Source organism: Sycon ciliatum, chromosome 3, assembly GCF_964019385.1.
Source record: "Sycon ciliatum chromosome 3, ocSycCili1.1, whole genome shotgun sequence".
Classification (NCBI taxonomy): Eukaryota; Metazoa; Porifera; class Calcarea; order Leucosolenida; family Sycettidae; genus Sycon; species Sycon ciliatum.
The window spans coordinates 32,515,550-32,538,612 of record NC_088645.1 but is presented as its reverse complement, the minus strand read 5'-3'; the positions used below and the strand labels follow the sequence as shown (position 1 = coordinate 32,538,612).

The 23,063-nt window shown below is 44.5% G+C and overlaps 4 protein-coding genes across 5 annotated transcripts in view; 2 read left to right on the top strand and 2 right to left on the bottom strand.

Moving 5' to 3' along the window:
- LOC135811999 (uncharacterized) overlaps positions 1-1,977 on the top strand; it is a 113,994-nt gene extending 112,017 nt beyond the window's left edge. Inside the window, exon 8 of the mRNA XM_065325288.1 lies at positions 1,269-1,977. Coding sequence (XP_065181360.1) covers positions 1,269-1,397 — 129 coding nt within the window. The 3' untranslated portion in view covers positions 1,398-1,977. The remainder of the gene's footprint in view (positions 1-1,268) is intronic.
- A 606-nt stretch (positions 1,978-2,583) lies between these two features.
- Positions 2,584-8,500, bottom strand: LOC135812000 (uncharacterized). Of its 2 annotated transcripts, XM_065325290.1 has the most exons (6): positions 8,150-8,500; positions 7,952-8,056; positions 6,374-6,574; positions 5,215-5,548; positions 4,487-4,768; positions 2,584-3,484 (listed from the first exon to the last, which is right to left on the bottom strand). In XM_065325290.1, the coding sequence occupies exons 1-6, from the start codon at positions 8,165-8,167 to the stop codon at positions 3,114-3,116; spliced, it is 1,311 nt and encodes a 436-aa protein (XP_065181362.1). In that variant the 5' UTR covers positions 8,168-8,500; the 3' UTR covers positions 2,584-3,113. The 2 variants fall into 2 exon arrangements, with proteins under 2 accessions (XP_065181362.1, XP_065181363.1); XM_065325291.1 differs by lacking the exon at positions 6,374-6,574.
- Positions 8,501-10,303: 1,803 nt separating this feature from the next.
- Positions 10,304-16,535, top strand: LOC135811994 (uncharacterized). The gene is made up of 6 exons (XM_065325282.1): positions 10,304-10,717; positions 12,750-12,831; positions 13,075-13,749; positions 14,379-14,633; positions 15,128-15,295; positions 15,648-16,535. Exons 3-6 carry the CDS (start codon positions 13,305-13,307, stop codon positions 15,932-15,934), a joined length of 1,155 nt encoding a protein of 384 aa, XP_065181354.1. The 5' UTR covers positions 10,304-10,717; positions 12,750-12,831; positions 13,075-13,304; the 3' UTR covers positions 15,935-16,535.
- A 2,224-nt stretch (positions 16,536-18,759) lies between these two features.
- Positions 18,760-22,443, bottom strand: LOC135812685 (caskin-1-like). Its single transcript, XM_065325958.1, has 5 exons — positions 21,627-22,443; positions 20,989-21,294; positions 20,550-20,605; positions 19,637-19,786; positions 18,760-18,865 (listed from the first exon to the last, which is right to left on the bottom strand). Exons 1-5 carry the CDS (start codon positions 22,432-22,434, stop codon positions 18,785-18,787), a joined length of 1,401 nt encoding a protein of 466 aa, XP_065182030.1. The 5' UTR covers positions 22,435-22,443; the 3' UTR covers positions 18,760-18,784.
- Between the last annotated feature and the right edge of the window lie 620 nt (positions 22,444-23,063).

The following is a 23,063-nucleotide window of genomic DNA, read 5'->3' as shown; positions in this document are numbered from 1 at the left end:
ATGAGACAACACCACGATAATGTTCGTCTTGAGAAGTATCTGAAACATGCAATGGACTATTATTCAATGCAAGTATTTCTCCAACAGTGACCATGGAAGGCTTGAACCATACTGTTTACAGTCATAATTATTGAAGTAAATATTCTTCCTTTTTAACTACTCACTATCATTTAAGTAACGTGTTGGTATAATTATTCCTTCTTCTTCCACCCTTTTCACCCTTTCCGGCTTCTCGGCGTACAAGCAAAGTCGAGTCAAATCCGTCAACTTTCCCCCCCCCCTTTTCTTATGCATTTGAAAACTCATCATATCAAAATTAATGATATTCGTACGGAATTTCGCTGGTTTCTCTACATACCCTGCACAATTCTACAGGCCAAATGGTGCGGAACCACCAGTCGGCTACTCTATCCATGTCATGCGGGTGATATTAATTTATGACATAATTGCAGCTGTATAGTCATTTTGACTCATTCCGTTGACGTTTAAAATATTGGTAAAATTTAATATACCCCTGGCCGTGCGGGCTTTCCAAGCTGGAAAGTCATCCTCCGGAACATATCTCCCCTTCGCAACACCGCCACCATCAGTTCACGCATGATCCCTGATCAAGGCATGGCCAGTGGTATTAAATACCACTGGTTATATAAATTTTATATAACGGGCTGGCAATTCTTAAACTATCACCTAGCCGTTAGAAAATCAATGTTAGCAGCTTGTGATTGGATTTCTCACCTGCAATTTTCTTGGAACCCCTGGCACTGTGTTGCTAGAGAGGTTAGCAGCTTGTGATTGGATTACTCACCTGCCATTTTCTTGGAATCCCTGGCACTGTGTTGCTGGAGAATTGTAACTTCTCATTCTCACACTTTGCCCGTAATCTTGCGCCCATGTTTTGTAGTATAAATTTGACCATCTCCACCTGATATCATCCTACTCAATATCACCTTCTCTGATGAGCCTTATGAAGGCGAAACAGCTGTCAGGAGGAATTTCAGTACCTACCAGCAACCCTTTCTTGGTTGGTGTGTGTAATGGCTACTGAGAGTAGCAGTGAGTCGGCTGTGAGAGCGCATGGAGGAGAGGAGAGGAAGAGTTCTTTACCAAAAAATATGCCAATAATTATGCCAGCATAATCCGCCGGTGCCTAATGGGAGGTGGGTATGCCACACCCACGTTATCAAACTGGTACTTGACAGTTATAACGTTCGAATGTGCTTTACTAGTCCAATTTCTATTTCTCTGCCTTTTCGTTTTCATGTTTCTAGGCACGAACAGAAACACCTTTCCAGGGTGCTAGATTTGCTGGCCTCGTTGTCTTGGGCATCATTGTTGGTGCTTTTGGCCTGGTTTTTTTCATGTACAATCTCATATGGGTGTTTACACACGAAAACTAGGAAGCATGTCGGTGCACATCGGCCTCATAAACTATTCAGCAGACAGGAAGAAAGCCGATTTTTCCAATATTACGCTCCACGTACCTATGATTTCTGTCAATACTAATGAGACATTCAAAATGCGTAGATCACAGTCTAATGTTGCTTGGTTTTTAACAGCGTGTGCCTGATATACATTCACTCTCATATTTCGCAGCTTATTCTCTGTCAATGTCCAGCCCCTATCAGGCGTTAATAGCACATTTCCATTCCTGAAACATTTTGTTTAAAATCATTACTACTTTTTTATTATGGTTAATTAGGCTCTGTGCTTGTTTTCACGAAAGCCATTGTGCGCTAGCCGTATTAACTGTCGTACCCAGATGCACACATTCAATCCCAGGCTACGCTTTGGAATTGTTTTCGTTGCCTATGTCCTCATGTCTCTTCGTTTTGTTTTCGCTGCCTGGGCTCTCATTTATCTTTGCGTGCTTGCTTGCTTGTATTGCCGAGGGAACATATGCTGGTTTGTATTCGTGGTGCATGGGCCACGCGTACTCATCCGGCGGATATGTGTGAAGAATAATAATAGTAATTGTGATTCGCTTTTCATTCATACGTGCCCCCTAGCATTCAAACTACCCCCCCCCCCCCCTCCTCTCTCTCCTCTTTTTCTCTCATGATATTTGTACCTCAAGTTTACTATGAATCCGAGACCTCACGTTGGCCGAGTGCACTCGGTCTAACCACCCTTTCCTCCTCAATTCTACCCACATTGGAGCTCGCGCCCACTGGTAAAGACCTAAAAACGCTATAAGTAACAGGATGGAAGGGATAACCGATGATAACCCCGTCCTGAAATGAGCATATTCTGGCCTGACGAAATGGGGAGAGACATAGCGCCGAAAAAGGCGCCAAATATTATCATTGCTTTACATGTCTCGAGAAGGAAAAGGCCCGTAACAAAGCCCCTACAGCTTACACCAACAATAACATAATAGCCGTTAACGCGTAGTGTATAACTACTATACACGCGTAGTGTATACCTGACGATGGCCAAGTGCCGAAACGTTGTAAAAATAACGGAACTGGTTCGGATGTGATGTGCAGCGCTATGGGAATGGGTGTGTCCACCCGAATTCTTTTCACAGATGAAGCTGCAGGAAGCCTCAGCCCTTCTTCAAATATGATGCAAAAGTCACAAAAATCACTCCATTGAGAACTCTTTACGTGAAGTGCAGCTGATGTTGGCTCGCATACCATTCACACAATTTAAATCTATGAAGATCCATGTTCATTCATATTGAAAAAAACTGTTGTAGGGAAGGAAATTGTGAAATTCAAAATAAAGATTAGTAGGGTAGTATCGAAAGAAAGTTTCCACCTGAATCGATTTTGTACTAGAATGGCTGTGCGTGATAATGACACCATGAGAGCGAGTACTAGAAAAAGTTGAAGAAATTGCTAAATTTAAAATGAGATGATGTGCAAGTGAGTGGCAATGTATTTCTATAGGTACAGAAAGTAGGATATAAATTTTTATTCATTTTACATTGAGAAATCGAGATTTGAAAACAAATTTAATGCTGATATTCCACTACGCCAACTGGCAGTGTATCAGGGGAATCGTTCAATTTTGATTTTTTGGGACCACTCTTCGCCAAGCCAACAGCGTGGGTCGTACGTATGTGACCACCACAAAAGTGAATTTTATTATTGCTCCTATTCAGGTTCAGTCTATTGCCCTCGCGCTGGGCAGGTTTCTAGGTATGCGGTGACCAACTCACGATCAGCAACAGTCGGTAGGTCGAGGTCAGAGTAGTTCGTTAGCCCACAGTCCTCAGCAAAGCCGTGCAGTTGTGACTTCACCTGTGCTTCCAATGCATCAGCAGCCAGAGGCGGGAAGATTCTGTCCCATACTTCTTTGTTCCGGGAGGCCAGTATTGAGACAAACTCAGCCGGGGTGATGAAATTGCCGTCCACCAAGTTCTTCTTTTTTCTATTAAGCCATACTGCAGCCAAGCGCTGCTCTACATCTTCCAGTAACGTGGACGGCCACCCAAATTGTGAGGCGATGGATTTGAGAAATGCTGCCACAACGTACTTTCCTGAATGCAGAAAAGGTGAACAAGCCTGAATCAATTTAGAACTAAATTTTCTTTATCGTAGCATCAGAGAAATACTAAGTGGTTTTGTTAAGAAAAAAATGATGTTACACAAGGGACAGTGCAGTCATTCCGCTCGATGACCCATGCACGTTTGTCTCACAGACATCCATAGCAATGTGAGAAGCTAAGCACTTTGAAGTAGTTTTCAAGTACATGTAGAAACATGTGGAAGAGAAAAAAGACATATGGATACGAGTTAAGAGTAACTCTCCATCACTGTAACTGGATACTATATGCAGTCAGAAACTCGTATTATGTCCTTTTCCTTTCTACATTATTTATGGCTCAACATCCGAGTTACATGTAGAATAATAATAATAAAAAAATATTATTGAAAACCCATAATCGATTTTCTTGTTCCTATCATCAGTGGGAAAAATACGGAACTAATGGTTTTATTGCACTTGTATTTTGTTGTTATTTCTAACACCTTTCTATTTACGGTACTTAACTTCAGTTTCTTTGGTTGTATCCTTAATTCCGTATTTTTCCCACTGATAATAATAATAATAATCATTATAATAATACACACAGCTCGCATCCTCCTTGAACCTGTTAAACAGGAGCAGAGCCGATGCATCTGTCAACAGTGTCAAGCCAAGTTAGTCTATCTCCATCAGCTTGGAGAGCGATCTCCACGGAGAGATCCGCTGCCTTAAGGTCGTGCCGAATCGTATCTATCCACCGCAATGGTGGACGGCCACGGGTTTTTCTTTATGTCGTGTGTGTTGATGGATAGCTCAAGTGCTTGGAACGAGGCGGATTCTGGACCCTCTCGCACCACATGGCCAAACCAAAGCAGCCTGCGTTGCCGGCATGTGGCACTGACTGGAGATTTTTTTGTGTATGTAGAAAGATATTTAAAACGTACGGGTGCAGGTCTCAGGAAATGTCCATGAGCGAGGGCATACATCTAACGAACTTGTGAATAATTTTACATACCGTCCTCAGATTGCTGTGGTCGGGCAATTCGGCGTCTCTGCAGCTCCTTGCGGTGGAGTCTCTGTTCAGCTAGGATCGCAGAGGCCCGTAATGCTAGCAGCAGCGTCAGGCGCAACCTCTTCAGGCGAATCGGATCATCTGCAGGAGTCTTGTTGTCAATGGTGAACGTGTACTGCAGTGGTGAGCCTGTCCGGCGTGCTGCTGCCTGCCGCTTGAGCTCCATGTCACTGTCTGTGTAGTTTTCCCATCTAGAGCCCGTGATTATTGTCACAGGAACAACATCTGCGATTGATAAGGGACAACAAAGCATATTAAATTCGATGTAAATAAAAAACCATTATGACGAAGCAAACGGATTGTACTCATAAAAAGGACACACTTCAGGCTCATTACAAACGGATTGTATGATTCGAATCCACAACCACTCAAGAAAAGGACTCTGCTGGTCAGAGTTTCATGATGGAAACAATCACCAGAGAACGTTATCGTTGTCTCCAATCATCAGAAAACGTTGTCGTTGTCCGATGATTTGTTCAGCCATGAAACTAAGAGTCACAACGGAATTTGCCAAGGTTTTCATTGTGTGCCTTCGTGCATGGGTCATATTCATACAACAAAGGAGAATAACCTATGAGAGAACGGACCAAGTGAATCCCAACGCGGGTAACACACACATACGTGTACATGCAAGGACAGAAGGTGGGTTTCAAAAGCACGACCGCACGTACCAAGCTCACGCAGGGCATCTCGGGTACACCTTAATTCCTCCAGTTCCTCGACTAGCATATCCTTGATATTTACTTCGTAGGCCCGGATGATGTGCAGGACAGCATGGCATTCACCAGGCGTGTAGTTATCAGCAGTTGGCCTGATTTCTCGTGCATATATATCACCGTGGCGCAGCTGATTGGTGAAGAGAGCGCGAACCTTCGTAGCATTCATACGGTAGTCATCACCCTGGCCCTGGGGGGATCTCAACAAAAATCCTCCTTCTTCGGCAATGTCGGCCGCTTCCAGCAGCGCATCCGTGACACGCTTGTCACCTTCTCCACAACAATATTCCTGCAAGACATTTAACAAAAACCATCCGCCAGTCAAAATCTACCGGTTGGGGTCGATCAAATGTTTGACACTCTATATAACGAGGTTTTGTTTGGTCTTATAACCAAACTGTTAATTTTAGATTGGCATTCCTCACCGGCATTGAAGTCGTAGATGAAGATCTGCAGTACAATAAAGCTTTTATCGGTTTTCAACATACTATTATCATAGCCAGTTCGGAGTCATTTACAAGCTAGGCGATTAGATCCACACTGATGAAATTTATGAATTGTGGGTGGTTTCCTTCACAGCAGGGTCACACATCCGCCTGTGGTAAGTAACTGGCCTGTAGACTCCTTGCTGCTCTGGGTGCGAGTACAGAACATTTCACACTTGCATGCAACAAGAGGGGCCTACAAACTGCGTACATTACTTCCCTATCGGCAAGCCTGATTAAAATTTACGTCGAAGTAATTTTGTTAATTCCATATTGCATTATTTATAAGCAATTTTACCCTGTAACGTTCTGCTGCCTTGAGTGCAAAGCTTAATCTCACGTGACACACTATTTGGAGGCGGTGCATGACAGCTACGGGGTCCTACATAATTCTGCGTTGGGCTCAACTCTCTTGTAGTTACTTCGCACTGTTTGCCATCATTTTCTACTTTTGGAACAATGTTATGTCATGTGTAAACTCTGTGATGTGTAACTCTTCTGTCGCAGAATTTGGTAATTAGGCCTATATCGTAGGTGGTATTGCTCGTAAATCTCCATTGTTTCAGGACAACACTCGGCCAGGATGTCTAGAATTGGTGAATGCAATAATATAGAATGTGGCGGGTTACCTGTTGCGTCTCTGGCTGTCTGAATATCTCCAGGAATCTGTTGACTGTAGCACTCTTCCCGACACCAGAGCGACCAATCAACAAGATTCGAAGTTCGCCAAACTCCACCATGGTCGTGAGACCTGTAAACAATTCACGCGTTTGGCGGTTAGGCCTATATCGTAGGCAGTACCGCTTGTACATCCTCATTGTTTCATCGAACTGCAAACCGATACACACACATATACGCAATGAGTTACAATATTATTGAGTTACCCAAACGGCCAAATGTAGGAACGCTGAGCCCTCAATAAAGAAATAAAATAGAAAACAAATCGCGTAATGAAGCAGCATAACGATAGATGTACAAAGTCATGACTCCCGGTCCGCTTCTTCTTCTGTGGAGCCCTCCAATTGGAAGAGTATATATAGTAGCACCTGCATGCGTCATTGGAGAATAGATGCGAACGCACCGCCTCTCACTACGGAGGATTAGCAAGACGAAATTCGCGTTCGCGTTCGCTCTCCAAGGAAAGTCGAACTCAGTGACGGAATTCGCGTTATGAGAAGGATTAGCAAACAGAATTCGCACGTGCATGACGTTGACACGACGTACATTGTCTACAGACAGTACAGCGTGGTAAATTTATGACTGCCCTGACATGAATCCGCGATTCGTGTTCCGACTACTTTTCAGAACGAAAAATGCGAAAGTTCGCAATGCAGTTCGCGAACTGAAAAATGTTTACGAACGCGAACGCGAATTTCGTCTTGCTAATCCTCCGTACTATTGCAGAAAATTCGAATCCCATCCTCCCGGACATGTCCAGACCTTGTGCGGACCACAGTTCTGGAACGTACATTTTCATTTTACTGTAGACCAACCCTGTCAGGTGATGCAACCTCAATAACTGATTCATATTGTACATGCTTCCCTTGCTGCATCTCATGTTAGGCATTTAAAGTGGTGTTTGGATAAAGGAAAAGAAGAAAAACGTCTTTATTCATTGCATTAAGAACGTCACTACTCAAGCTGCGGACAGACCTGTTTCGTTCTTTGTGGACTCGCCAACCCAGCCCAGAGAAAATTAGCCTGAACGTGATACAGTAGCAATGAAATAATTTCCAAAGCGAGATTTAAACCAGGCCCGAATGTACTTAGTAACTTGCCAGAATGCTCAAACTGACAAGTGACGTCAGTGAGCTCTGCATAACGCAAGTAGCAAAGGCACTATCACACTGGTTGCTACATTGATCAGCAAGTAGACTATCGAACATCATGATATTCAACAAGACACATTTCACTCCGTTTTCACGATCAGATACCTGACTAACAAAAGACTGACGCGGTTTAGCACCCTTTAGAAGTCTGATATATGTATATCCACAGGAAAATGGTAAAACGCAACACCTTCACTCTGGCCAATTGCCTGGAGCAGGAAAATTGCATTCCGGCTAATCTACCTCACTAACACATTTGGGTTCAAGCAAAACAATCTGCCGGATAATTCCCATGAACACAATGCTCGGTCAGGTTGTGGACCGTTTAGAACTGTACCATTGCATTAGTGGAAGAACAACTAATTACTTTCAACTTACCCATTTTTCCATCTCAGCAACCAGCTCTTTTTCTTTTCCTTGTACCAGTTCATCTCGACTTTGTTTGAACTTTGCGGCGTCAAACGTTACCTCTTTCGTAAGATACTACACGTTCAGCGTACAGAGAGACAATGGCAATTTTGATAAAGCATTATTTCTCCAGCGTGGGCTCAAGCGTAACATCCTTTTCATGCTTACCGATTGTCCGAATCCCATATCGAAGAGCCCTCTTCAGAGGAGACGACTGCTAAGAAACAGAAGATGATGAAAATACTGAGCGGAAAAGTTGGCTTTCTCCCGAGTTGCTTTCCGTGTTTCGATATCCTGGAGCTTTACTTCGCATGAGGAGCGGGAAACAATGAACGTATGGACATCGCTGCAGGCACACTATGTACTGCTAGGGTTAGGGGACGTGCGTGCTGAAGAGAGTGATGCGCAGTACGCCTAACGTTTGAGCAGAGGTGCTCGTGTCGGCCTGCTGGCAGCGCTAACATGTTCGTGAGTGGCAAGTGGTTTTATGTGCAGCGGTGAACGTATCAGCTTTAGCATCAAAGCGGGTGGACTGAGCTCAACAGCTTGCTTCTGACACTGAAACTTGTGGAAAGAATTTCCTAAAATAGCAATGAAAAATATCAATTGTGCACTCATAATCATGTATAAACAATTAAAATGAAACAATTCCAGAACGTTTTCGTGTGACCATCATCAGTGGAACATCGTCACATAGTAAGAATCACTAAAACAACCAGTTATATAGCTAGAGTAACATGAAAAGAAGCGTGAGAATGCAGCACAGCTAGCGGTTATGCATAACGCGTGTAGTGTGAACCTTTGCAGTGTATCTGAGAATGGTAGCAGTAGATGAATGTGGCAGCTGTGAGTGCGTGTGAACAAAAACTGGTGAGTGCGTATTATTTAAAAAGTGTGAGTGCTACAACATTTTCTTTTTGCTTGCATAGAACAGGGTCACGTGTGCGAATATATACAGCTTCCAACACCTGCAACTGCTTAAAGAAACGCGCGCGACAAATAACACTAAACCAGGAATCGTCAAACAACTTACGACAATCCGGACTGGACACCAAATGCTTGTAGATGGCAGACTTGCTCTTGTCGATGTCGAACTCCTCCTCGTCCGTATCACTCTCATCCTCCACTTCCCGTTCCTGCTCACCCTTACTTTCCTCCTGACCATCCTGTTCATCCCCATCATCATCCTCCATCTCCATCTCCTCATGCCATCGCTTCTTTCTCCTTGACGTGTTCACTGCTGCGCCCGTACTTTCACCTGCCACTACTGGTTCCGCCTTCTCCATTTTTCTCAGTCGTGTCTCCGCTAGTCTCTGGCTTCTCCTCAGATTCGTTTTTCCTCCATTTTCATTTCGTTCTCCTGGTGATCTTTCCGTTACCGCCATCGGGTTTGTTAATGAACGGTCGTCCGGTGGTCTCCCATGCCGTGTTGTTGTCGTCAAGAGTGACACCAGATTCGTGTGTTGCGCTACTGTTGAGTCCGGTGTTGTATCCGTTTCTGGTTGTGTTGTAATACTGACAGGCGTAGTAGTAGGCAACGGGTGTTTTCTCGGCCTCCCACGCTTTGGCCTGCCTGCCCTGGCCGCTTTTGACAACAAGGACAATGGGACGTGTTGTTTGATACGTTCGGACAAGTGTTGAAGCGTCCTGCCAACATACCGACTACCGCACTGTCGGCATTCAAAATGATAAATGAGGTGACTCAAATGATGGGTCGGCAGGACGTCCTTCAACACCGTGAACGAACGTATCGTGGTGAAGACAGTTACTACATTCACTGCATAGTACGTCTTCTGGACAATAGACTTGACAATACGACTGACCTTTGTCGACTCCGCGCCTTTCCAAGGCAGGCACAGGAAGACACGACAAGGAGCCGGGCCGATTGTCAGTTCCTTACGGGGCGCATTGTTCGTGAGTAGTTTCGCTAATAGTGATCCTGGATATCCGTTCTTAAGAAAGACAGAGCGAAGAGAGTGATGCACTCACAGCTGCCACATTCATCTACTGCTACCATTCTCAGATACACTGCAAAGGTTCACACTACACGCGTTATGCATAACCGCTAGCTGTGCTGCATTCTCACGCTTCTTTTCATGTTACTCTAGCTATATAACTGGTTGTTTTAGTGATTCTTACTATGTGACGATGTTCCACTGATGATGGTCACACGAAAACGTTCTGGAATTGTTTCATTTTAATTGTTTATACATGATTATGAGTGCACAATTGATATTTTTCATTGCTATTTTACGACTGTTGTCTCCTCGTCGGTTATTTAAAGAATTTCCTGGTCGGCATTTGTTTCTATTTCCTGGGCTTTGCTAATAGTACAAAAACGTACAGCCTGGTGCCGTGAGAAGATATAGGGAAAGATTATTCTATTCCACATGGAAGATTGTGGAGCTCTATTTGCGTAGTTTAGCTCCTACGTCTGATGAGTGTTTTTTGAAACACGAAACTCGGAGTTTCGAGAACGATTTTTGGTCTCTGTTACTCTGCCCCGTGTGGTAAGCTCTGCCCTTTTTGAGGTATTTGCAGCAAAGACTCCAGACACTTTGTAGTTTAGCTCGTATATGAAGATCTTTTTATTGCAAAACTGATGGCGATCAACAAGGCGAGCGTATTTCTGGAAGTGCTGCGTCGGTCAGAAATCAACATGGTCGATTTCCACAGCATTCGAGACCCAGGGCAGGACAAGGACAAGTGGGTCACAGAGGAGCTGCGCCTAGGCAGGTAAGTAAATTACTGAAACCCGTCGTGTTGGAACACGCAACCTCCGCATCATCACGTTGAATCTGATGACTAAATGAATTTCATCAGCCACCACACCAGAGCTGTGCTCCCCAGCCGCCCGCACACGACGTTGCTGCAGCATACCACCGGCAAAGCAAGGTTTGGTGTGGTCATTGATGAAAATTAATATCTTTATTATGGCGATCAGCAAAGCGGACATTGGACGTAGAAATGAACAAAAATAAAAGATGGATAATAAAGTTTACTAACAAGTTTCTAGAGACATTCATCAGGGAAATACGTCTCGCTAATGAAAGATCTGTACACAGCCGAAAGCTGCTGCTTCCCTCTCTATCTAATCTGATGAATATTTCAATTAGTCAGTCTGAATATCTATAAAACTGTCAACGGTACCATTGGGCTGTTGAATAATACAACGAACTAACTATCCTCCTCCCTCCGCTCTAAAGCCGACCATTGCTACCCTCGGTAGCCATTACTCACACCAGTAATTTCAAGCAACAAAGGGGTCATGGGTATAATATTTCCTTCTGACAGCTGCGTCGCCTGTCAAAGGCTCATCAGAGAAGGTCATACTGATATTGTAATTGATAATTATGGCAATTGTAGTTTATACGGAGTAGTATGGATGCAAGAAACTAGGCAAGGTGTACACTGAGAAGTTACAAGGTGTACACTGAGAAGTTACAATAATATTCTCAAATCAGCATTCAGTGCCCAGGGTTCTTGGAAAAACACCAGGTGATAAACTGTATTCGCCCAATCAAAAAATGGTACCATTTCACATGGCTCTATAATCTGTCCCCCCGTGAATTCCGAGATTCCGCGGATTGCACAATTTCCGCAGAATTTACTGTTTTCAGCCCCAGACTTCTGCACGGAATTTCTGATATTCTGCCCCAGAGTTCACGGCTATCAGTATAATACAGCTCAGATATGGTCAAAACTCTTTTCTTTTCCATGATCATTTACGTATCTACACGCTTGTAGAATATATCTGTGCTGCATTATCGAGCAACTTCGAAGTATGCAAAATGTTAGCAATGGGAGCAGACGTCCAGGACCCTCCATCATTGACAATGCTGTCACCTCCAAACTAGCTAGTCGCAAGCCCACGCTGGGCAGAACAATACGAAATAGTGGTGGCGACTTTGGCGATGATTGTTAGGAAATGGTTTGCTCCCCACACTGAAGCTTATGCTATTCCGTCGACTTGATTTGACACTTAATTCACAACTGCCATCCAGGGCACAGAAGAAGTCCATCGAACCGTCCACTCACCAAATCTGCAAGAAAGCACCACTCCCTGCTCATTAAACCGTGTTTCGGGGAATTTGATTAGGTTGAGGAAGATTGTGCTTTAGGAGCACCACTTATACTGCTCTTCTGGCCCAAACATCCCCAGGGATACAAATCTACAGAGACGCTCCGTTTCCAGGGCGACAACGGAGTACTCTGATATTTCTAGCAACAATGCTAGTCACCAGGTTGGAATGTCAAAGGGGAAAATCCTCCCTTCTCGTGATATAGTGTGCAATTCAAGTACCTATTGGCGCCAATGCGTTTCACAATTCGGCTATATGTGAATTCATAGACTTACTGCTCTCCTTCAGACGTCCTACACCAGCTTTATGCATAAAATTCCATTCAATAAAAGAGTGCTGCTTCATTAACCATCCTCATTTTGAAGAAGACATCCAATCGTCGGAATATTTAAAAACTTTTTCAGTGTCCTTCCTAGCCAAGTCTTGTTCCCATTGTGCAGTTTTGCAACCTACCATTGTCGGTTACATCGTGCACCAGCCACAACGCGTTTGCATGGGATTGTTGACCAGTCAAATTCACATGCTTCATTCCTTGTTATCAGTGGCAGTGCCTGACAAAATTAATATTTATACTGCTGGACCATACAGATACATGTAAATAGTGCATGTTTTCAAAGCGTAGAGACATGATCTGTGCTGTTCTTTAACTGGTATCCCGTTCTACTTCTGGGTGTGCCTGCTTATAGGGCTTGGGCCAGGATCAGCCGATACAAGTCAGGGAGTTTCAACCAGATTCCGACCTGAACTGGGCGAAGGCACGACAGACTCGTAAGTATCTATAATACCCTGCCCGAAGTAGATGATTAAAACAGCTCATACTTGGCTAAACAAATAAATTAAAGAGCTGCTATTGCATGCAGTGAAACATTCCGTTGCTTCAATGGAATATTCACGACGAAAATTGGGCACTGGGATACCTTTTTGCCTTCTACGTGTTGCTCATTGTGAAGAAGTTGGTGACTAAACTAGCAGGATGTCTTTTTTGTTTTTGTTATCTGCTCTTCACTCCAGCACATGTAGAAACTGGAACGACGAAAGTTCCTATCCAAGAATCACAGCATCGGACAGAGACGCTGGACAAAACAGACGATCAAAAAGAAAGCGAGTTGACAAGACCAAATCGGCGAAGGGTGGCTGCCAAGGCGGATTTGAAAGCCAAAATATCAGCTGTGAGGAAACGGCTAACGGTCGGTGCGGAGCAGGAGCTGTGTCGAGAGGTGTTGGATTACTTCGGTCCCGGCATGGAGCCACTGCACGCACTTCTTCTCGGCTTGGATTCGTCAGGCAAAACAGCACTCGTGGAGCTGATGGAGAAGGCCATTACACATCGCTTCATGTCACGCAGCACACTAGCTGGATGTACAACTCGTCACGTGACCCATCATCGCATCAATCCCTACCTGAAGGTGATAGATACGCCGTCCGTTGCACTCCAGGATCCATACGAAGCGAACAACGTCCTCCTGAACATGTTCCATCGGCACATTCAGGATGGTGAAGAGGTTTCGCAGGAGCACAAAAGCCATGTCCCTCAGCAGAAACCCATCGACTACGACACTGTACTGGACGGCTGTCAGGTTGTGGCCTTTGTGATCAGCGGCGAAGACCTATTAGACCCACGTCAGAAACCGAAGATGAGGGAGCTATGTCTGAGGTTCTGCTCATACTTACGAACCCTGTACAACCGTGAGTGCCATCCATAAATCTTGAGATCTCAACATTGTGATTGAATGTGCATGCCCTCTAGGCAGATCGGCTTTCAAGTAATGTATTTCCAGTGTTCATGCCACCCCTCATCAGTTGAGCTTGAGTAGGCTGAGGAAGATTGTGCCTGAAGAGCACCAAATATATGGTGCTCTCCAGGCACAAACATCACCAGAGATACAACCGTAAAGAGACGCTCCGTTAACAGTGCGACAAACACCTCGTGAACACCAGATAGCAGTGTGAGTCAGTGTCACTTGTGGAGGTGCCTCACATTGTTGTCCCGTGCACGGGCTTGAAAAATTGATGGTTTACAGGCAACAATGTTGTGAATGGACAGCGGTCCTCGGCGTTGGTTGGGCACTTTTTATTTACGCTTCCGAAACCTTCCCGACAAAATCCCCTGCTTTGAGCTCGACTTCACATTGTATGATCACTCTTACTCCTACCCCATTACATTTTGTATAAGTAAGGAATAGAGGTCAACAAGAGGAGGATCACCTTCTTCATGGCTCATGTTGTGAGGACAATCCTGACTTTAACTGCTATGATGACTGCAGTATGTGTATTTGTGTACTGTGTATTTGTTGATTGTATGTTGCTGTTGTTAGCAAAAGTGCTCCCAGAAGAAGCTAGTGATGCTGGCTTTTCGACGAAGAGAGTGTGGATTCTCACGCACACATCTCGTGCTGTAGCGAACGGCTACAGTGAACAAGATCTAAAGCAACTTACACGGAGTCTTATTGATGGCAGCAGTGAGTCGACAGATCCTGTCTTTCTCATTGATTGCTGCGAGCCAGTAGTTCCGAACTGGAAGACGCCAGAGGAACTTAGACTTAGCCCTGCCGATGTCGTTCTCCGTGATGGTCAGTTATTTTCCAGATTTAATCTATTGAAAGAAAACCCTCAATAAGCCCATTGTGCATTGCCAAATATGGAATGTATTAGTAATGCATGTGAGTACGCTGGGATCAGCAATGTACAACTCCCCAGACGACCATGCTCAGGTGGCTGTGTCACCTGTGTGGGGTGTTCATGGTACAAATTACGTCATTGTACAATGGGCTTATCATCAAAGGCGAGAAGCCATGTTATGCATCTTTCACCTGTACACTATACATTCTAAAAGCTTGACCGTGCAAGTGTATGGCCGATGCAATGTTGAAGAAACGTTCCCGCATCGGAATATTATAATGTCATCTCTCCAGATACTGAGCCCACACAGAAATCAACAAAAAAACCCTACATCTTCATCTATCAAACAGGAAATAAATGGAAAACCCGAACTTTCCGTCAGGCCAACCATGTTGTCTGAATGTGACGATTGGCCACTGTTGTCCATTGTATGTCTGTCATACAGTCACTGGCCATGGAGGCTGCACGCCGCTGCTTCGAAACCAAGGTGCTGAATGGACAGCGCTTTCGATCCTGGACGAGATCTACACGCTCTGCCAGGAAGCTGTGAGAGAACGGCTACGCAGAGTGCAGGGAACAAGAGGCCGCGGACTAAGCCCCCGTGATGAGAACGGTAAGTGTGTTCTGATCAGGCCTCGTTCATTCTTAGGCAGTATCTCAACTGGGAGGGGCACCATTATGGGGGTACGAGGTGAGCTCACACGATGAATCTCAGGGTGAACGGAAGCCTAATAATTATACTAGTAAAGATGCTCTGCTCTATGTTTGGGGAACAATCCCGTTGACCCGACCCATCTGCACAGTGAAATGGCACCTTCTTGATATCTCCACCCTCCCCTCCCCCTCCCCCCCCCAGAGTAGCCTCTAGACTAACTGTTGGTACATAGGGCTCTATGGTTTTGGACCTTTGGTGCATTTCCGGTTGGAATCTTCTTTTTCTTCATTTGCACCCTGACTCCATGCAGTGGGAGAGGAATCTATCACAGTCCGCACCTTCATTCTCCAACTGTACTCTGGACAAGAAGCCCATCTGAAGCAGGAGCTTCACGTCATCGTCAAGTACTTCACTGACAGAGGGCTGTTCAATTTGGCGGCTCTCCGTGCCTCCAGAGGCACCAGGCCATTCTGGGAAGTGGTAGAAAGTCGCAAGACAGTTCCGAGGACGGTTCGTGACGGCATCATGGCCTGGGTGAATGGGGAAATGACGCTGAGTGAAACGCACTCATTCTTTCAACGTGCAGCTGTCCACTGAACTGTGTTTTTACAACTGTGCTTCAAGTTTTGGCCCAACAAAGCCTTCTTTTATCCCTCAGAGTTGCTAGATACAAGAATATTATTAATCATATTGTCTTCTCTATCCAGTGTCATTGTCAGCCATTCGAATTTATGCCATCTCCTTCTAGGTCACAATGAGAGTAGATGTGAATCTTATTTGACCCTATACAAGTCTCTCTCAATTAATTCATATACATGTAGTTTGATTCTTCCACGCGTACGTGTACATGTAGGTGGCAGGGAAGATAAACATGCATTGCATATTTACATGCATATGCATGTATATCTGTCAGGGGTGTCTTTCCTTGTAGAACCTTACTTCTTGATGAGTCAAAGGAAAGAGGTCCTGCAAATCCTGGAATGTGTTGCGCACTAGCTATGGCTCTAGCATATTATGTACCTCAAGCCCTACTTGTCATGGTGCCAGAGAGCTTTATATAACATGTTTTTTCGAGAACCTATATGCATATTTCTTCTCCTCTTCTCCGAAATGTTTGTCTCTGTTTTGTCATGACTCTGACTCTGTTCTTTGTTGGCATGCATACATTTTTTACTTTTAAGGTACACGTTCAAGCTTACTCTGCTAGTTGTACATGTACATGTACTTGCATATACACGTGTGCACCAGTTGTGCGACTGTTCCAGTTACGTTCGACTGGAGTTGATTGAGCTCTCGCACACGACGTTATGTTGTTCTACGGGAGGTTGGTCAGAACACGTACTAGTAGTAAAAAAAAGGTCCTGCTATGGCGTCATCATTCTGGCATAATATGCACTGAATCAACAAACTCTGGCTGGCCAATCCTGACGGAAATGTATAGTGAGATGAAATCGTTAGCACTACGCCTATGGACGGAAATTGGGAACTCCGGTTACGTTTTCCAACTTTTACATGCACGTGTCCCCTCACACTGTTATTTTTGGCGGGGCATGTTTTCTTCACATGGCCATCGATTGTAAGAAAACTCGTCGCACTCAAGTCTTAAACCCACACAATCATTGGTCTTCTTGTAGGACTCTTCAAATGAGCTATAATGCTGTAGATTAAAATTGGGCACTGTTGGAGCGTCAACAGGTAACGATAATAATTATCATATCAGATGAATATACACGTGTCAACATCACACACATTTCTTTCTTCCTATAGATAAAGCTAAAACAGTTTAGATATGCCGTGTCGTGATAAATATATTATTGCCCCCATAATCGGTCAATATATGAAATATAGGCCTCGTTTTAAGAAGATCTCGGCTTCGCCTCAGTCTTCTACTCGTTCTATATTTCATATATTGACACATGAAGTGAACGATATTGGATCTAAAACTGATACCAGACACACTAACAATCAAACGCTAGCACTAATAAAGGCCTTATTGCATACCCACTCACATACGTGTATCTTTCTCACCTGCACTTGTCCAATGTGCAGAGCAAGCTCGAGTACGCCAGCACTGCCTATGTCCACTGCCTCGCTGACAATGTGAGAGATCAGCTGCTACGCATAAGTAAGAGAGCACTTAGATGCATATTTGAGCATAACACATTCACGCGGACATCATACTTGCTTGAGCGATACCACATAATTAGCTTAGACAAAAGATATCATACTAAGTCCATATTCTTCGTGTTCCGTTGCATCCACAATATCTGCAGTTCACTCCTCTCTGACATGTTCTCCCTTCGCCGTGACTGCGCTCACACAGACAGAGTAACCCGCGGCCAAGTCAATTATTCCCTTTCCTTACCCATTGTGCAAGCCCAAGCTGGATACAGATCTATTTCATTCCTTGGTGCTGACCGCTTTAATGCGCTTCCCGAATCCCTTCGCACAAATCATATCCCCAATTCATTTCGCCAGGAACTTAACAATTTCATTCATCTTGGGCACCCTGTAAGAAGACCTTAGGGTCTGTTGGGAATGCCCAAGTAAAATAATAAAATACAATACAAAAAAAAAAAAAATGTGCACATGCTATCACACTGCTCCGCTCGCTGCCCATGTACTAACGCCTTTTACTAGTCCTACCTTTAGAATATTATGTGTTCCGGGTATTCGTTTTAAATCCAATATCGTTCACTTTATGGTACTCTATAACATACGTTGCCGGCAGCAGCATTAGTTGAGTCCATCGAACGTTACGTGGAGAACAGTCTGTGTTCGTCATTATCTCTAATTGAGCCACCTTAAGGGATGTTCGATAAACAAGCCAAGCAGCCCCTCTAGACACAATTGCTTCTCAAATCCCGGAAGATACATCAGGTTGGGCCGAACATCACTTTTTATTTGACTGGCTGTACGGGCTGAAGCAATTCTAGGCCAGGACGCTTGAATGGTGACAGAAGATGTGTTGTACAAAGCAAAAGCGCACATGATTCCCAGTCTAGATCTACGTCAGTTTCTGCAGACATGAGTGCAAGGACTGGTTATGCAGGGCTATGCGAATAAATCTGAAATCATTGACTGCGTAATATCCCTGCAGGCGTGAAGAATCCTGTGATCGCTGTGATTGGAAAGCAACTCACAGAATGAAATTGTTGTTGAAGTACAGGGTAAATAATCCCAATAATATTCCCAAATATTTTACGATGAAGTCACACGCGATCAGAGAGCTAGAGAAGCATAGCTCAAGTTCACACAATCACGGGCCAAAGCCCAAAGGGCCACCTTAGCCTCCACAAAAGCCAGGGAGGCACAGCCATCAAACTCGTCGAGCCCCACTCAGACACATGATGCTCGAACCAACTCCATTGATCGGCTCTGTAGACGATGAAGCTGGAGCACATAAGGAGTGGATCTTGGTGGGGGGGGGATCGGTCCTCACTATACCTACCATGAATCTTCAAACTGACGACTGTCAATATTTTCTGGAATACAGTCCACGCCATTTCCAGTGTATCCACCCACGCACTGAGGAGTGTACACAAAACATTGAAGACGGTACAATGAGTACAGTTGAAATCACTTTGCACGCACCCTGATAAGATAATCCCTTGCTTATTACGGACGTTATTCGAGTCCCGAGTGTAGTGAACTGTGGTGGGATAAGACGTCCCTCAGATACAAAGAACACTGTCTTGTTCGACGCTGTGTCTGACATTAGGCAAATGTACAGTTGAACTGTGGTAACGCGTGCTCCCAATGGTTAAGATAATATTATTCTTTTGTTATCCGGGTAACTCAGATGGTGATCCAATTTAATTATAGAAGAAAAGGAGAAGGACAAAAATGTTACCAGTTATGACCAACTGTCCACCAAACCTGACTGTATAAGTATGATCTGGTAACGTTGGTGGACAGTTAGTCATAACTCGTAACATTTTTGCCCGTCTCCTTATCCAAGGAACTTATTCTTTGATCATACTTCACTGTGGATCAATACACCCGTGCTCTGCACAAGGTGTGTAATAGGCAATGGTACGTTTTAACAGAGGGTAGGTAACAGGTGCGTTCCACAGCAAATCAAGATCCTGCCACATCGAATCCAATGCAAATGGGTTTCAACAAACGTAAAAATGATGAGAAAAAATTCAAAGTGTAATGCTGTAAGATGAGAAAGAGACCTGCGTGTGGGTCGAATGTTAACAACAGCACCTTCCACAGAATGCATGGAGTTTAAAAAAGATACGGTCACAGGCAAGAAAATCAGGTGTGCTGCTCTCTGAATTATCCATGACTAACCTGGCAAGTGACGTTCGGCTGGGATGATCCAGCATCTCGTAGTACAATGTCGCAGGTAGCATTGCCACTGCAACCCGCTTCAATACACCTAATACAGTCCCCGTTCGTGGATCTTGTCCACCCATCAAGACAATCACAGATGCAGTCAACCTGAAAATACAAAAAAGAATAGATTATCAGACAAAATATGCTAAAACGACTATGATCAGCCATTAACGACTATTAATGTCTCCCAGACACATGAATGGAGAGATGGTACAAAAACAATGAACATGTGCCATTGAAGATGGTGGATGGCGAATGGTAGATATCCAATAAATTTGTCGCAAGGAGTGGTGCCATCACCATTGTTAAGCCCACCTTTAAGGACGGTCATATCATCAAAACATTTGCCCTGCACTTGGCACAAAACAGTGGACAACGCAAAATTCACTTTAGCTGGTGAATTCAACAGTATGATTGTTTGATGGCAAACCTGATGTTTGCCTATAGAGATACTAAAATAATAATATAAATACAGGTCGCATGTCTCCCAAATAATGGATTCCACGCATCTGTCAACTGTTTCATCATGAAATTGCAGCAGGAAGAATGGCATACGAAAAACGATATACAGGTTCCAGTTCATGACAAGCACATGCCATTTTTTACACCAAAGCACAATAGTCAACGAAGTCCAGCCATAGCGGTTTGTCCCGTGCAGTGTTGAGACAATCCTCGAGGGTGTCCGAGAGGGGAGATGTCGGATTTCACCACATCAATCCACCTAAAGCGAGGGTAATTATAGTGACATAGGAAAACACTATGCAGTACGTATATGTCCTAGTCTCAGTACCATTGTCATCCTTTATTATATTCGAGCTGGGAATGTGAACAAAGTAAAAAAAATAAAAAAAACTTTATCAGCACTTACCAGATTGAGTGTTTCCGTCTCATTGTCGCACGTGACCTCCATTATACTGCAATTCCCTGCATAGAATGAGACGAGAGTGTATTGCAGTCCATTGAGATAACAAATTCCGATCCAAAAAACGACTTTATAGTTCGAATCATTTTTGCAATCGTTCTTTCTTTCTACATGTATTTCTCTTTACTGTGTACATTGTTTTAGTATCGTTTCCATAATAGTTCACAAGGCATTTTTGGCATGGAGACTCCGCTGTGAAGTTGCACCCTATTGGCATCTATTGCAACATTGGTATTTTACTCCAGTCTCCTTTTTAGCCGCGAAACCAGACGCATTTTTACTGCGCTGTGATAGAAGAAGAGCATGTCGGATTTCCAGATTTTACGAGAGTTTTCTTTGATTATCAAATTGAAGTTATAATTCAATTCTACCTACATGTACGTACGTTCTGGGTCTACTGTCACTCCAAGTGTGCTTGCAAAGCCATGCATGCCTGTTGCGTCGCTGGTCCGTTGGTTCACTCGCACGTCCGATGTCGGTGTTACAATACTTGTAAATGACGTCATTGGGGACGTTCCCGGAGCTGGCTGCGCGGACGTCCTGAAGTAGATTACCATCACAGCGGCGGCGATGCACAGGCTGGTCAGCAACAGCATGATGATGCTAGCAGCGACGGCCAAATTATGTGTCCGCCTCCTTGACTCACTCTTGCCTTTAGAAGTGGTCTGCTGGCTTTTGGCAGACGTACCATCTGGAGATGAGAAAAAATAATGATACATGGAAGTGACCGTACACACGTACAAGTAGGTTAACATGAAATTTAATGAAAACGTCATAAGTTGATATGATAACTTGAAGCGTGAAAACGCCTGTACTAATCCTACCTGAGCTTGCAAATTTGCTCGCAATCACACTATTAGCTCTCGACTCTTGCCTATACCTCTATATTCTACATAATCAGCAGACTGCTTTAAGGCCACAGAACACTTTGAGACATATCCCGGCCTCAAGAACTGATAACAAATTCAGGTGCATGTAGGTCAACCCATCAGAGAACACGGCTTACTCGTAGTTTTGACTTACCATTCGACGGACACGTTTCAGCAGGTGGCGTTTCAGATGCGGCATTGAGGGCAGACACGCGCGGCGCAACCTGCTCTGACTCGTCGTCTAACTCACTGGCGGACATATAGACCACGGTGCTATCGACGGCAGATTCTTTACTCCGAGCGGACACTGTAGATGGCGGTGCGTAAATTACCTGAGCATTTCCGATGACAGGTATACACGTACTTGGATGTTCACGCAGGCTAGCTAGGGCAGGTACATCACCAAATTCATGAATTAAGGTATCAGGCTCTAGCATGCTCGCACGGGGTGGTGGAAGGGTGCTGGGATCTACAAGAAAAGAGACTTGGTAAGGTGTTACAATGTTTGCAGTGGGATAACCTGGTGGAAACGGCGGGGGTGATGGGGAGCGTGGAGGAGGTAACTCAGCAACCTTACGTACGTCTACTTCGTCATTTACTGAGCCAGTACGGATTTGAAGTGATGGTAACGCGAAGTGATGCGTTGAAATCCCAATTGGAGAGTGCGAATTCAAGTCATGAGATGATCCTTTCGATTTGCCCAACGGAAAGGAATAGATAGGTGTTGTAGAAGCTTGTTGAAGAATCGGTGGGGGAGTCGGCAGTGGTGGAGTAGATTGAGCCAAGGGCTCCGGCACCCAACGTCCCATGCACGACGTTCCATATGATTCGACGCACCCATTTGTCGGACTTCGTGAGGAAATATCCAAATGCTTTGGCATGAAATTCCTTTCAACACTGCTACTCTTGGCCGGATACACATGTTTTCGACACACAGCCCTATGAGATGTCGCCGGTAACATTCGGTCTGAGACTGCTTGGGACCAGCTGTCATCTTCACAAACCTCCGCTCCAGCTGTGCAGTGAGGCGCCGCAAATCTCAGTTGGCTTTGCCATGTTCCCTGTCCACAAGAACACGCACATTGGCACATTTGACGATGAGCGGACGGCTTCAACTGGTATTCCTCCATTGTGAACTGAAGACAGACTGGCTATCAGAGAGCATGCAACGGCTGCTGTATTCTAGAATGATTATTGCACAAAAGCGGTAATGATAATGCGCCGTGTCAGTTCCTCGCGTTTCATTATATCCTCTTCGAGCGTTGTTGCATTTACGACTTAATCCTAGGTGGCTCGGCTCGCAGGTGTAGCAATGCCCTACATATGCTTGTCTCAGTAGCTCCTACGCAATATTCCTAAATGCATGGAAAGGGAACAAGAGGGGAAAAAATCATCGAGCGAGAGTTCCGGGTCCTTGATCAGGGTGTAGCATAATAATCGTATCGTCAGTGTTTACCATGTCAACTAGTATTATTGAATTACTGGCTTTGGTCCTGGATAACGCCCAATGCACATGTTCATGTAGATTCAAGTGTATGTTGAAGCGTAATCTTGGCCGACGCCCTCTACACAAAAGTTATTATCAGGGGGA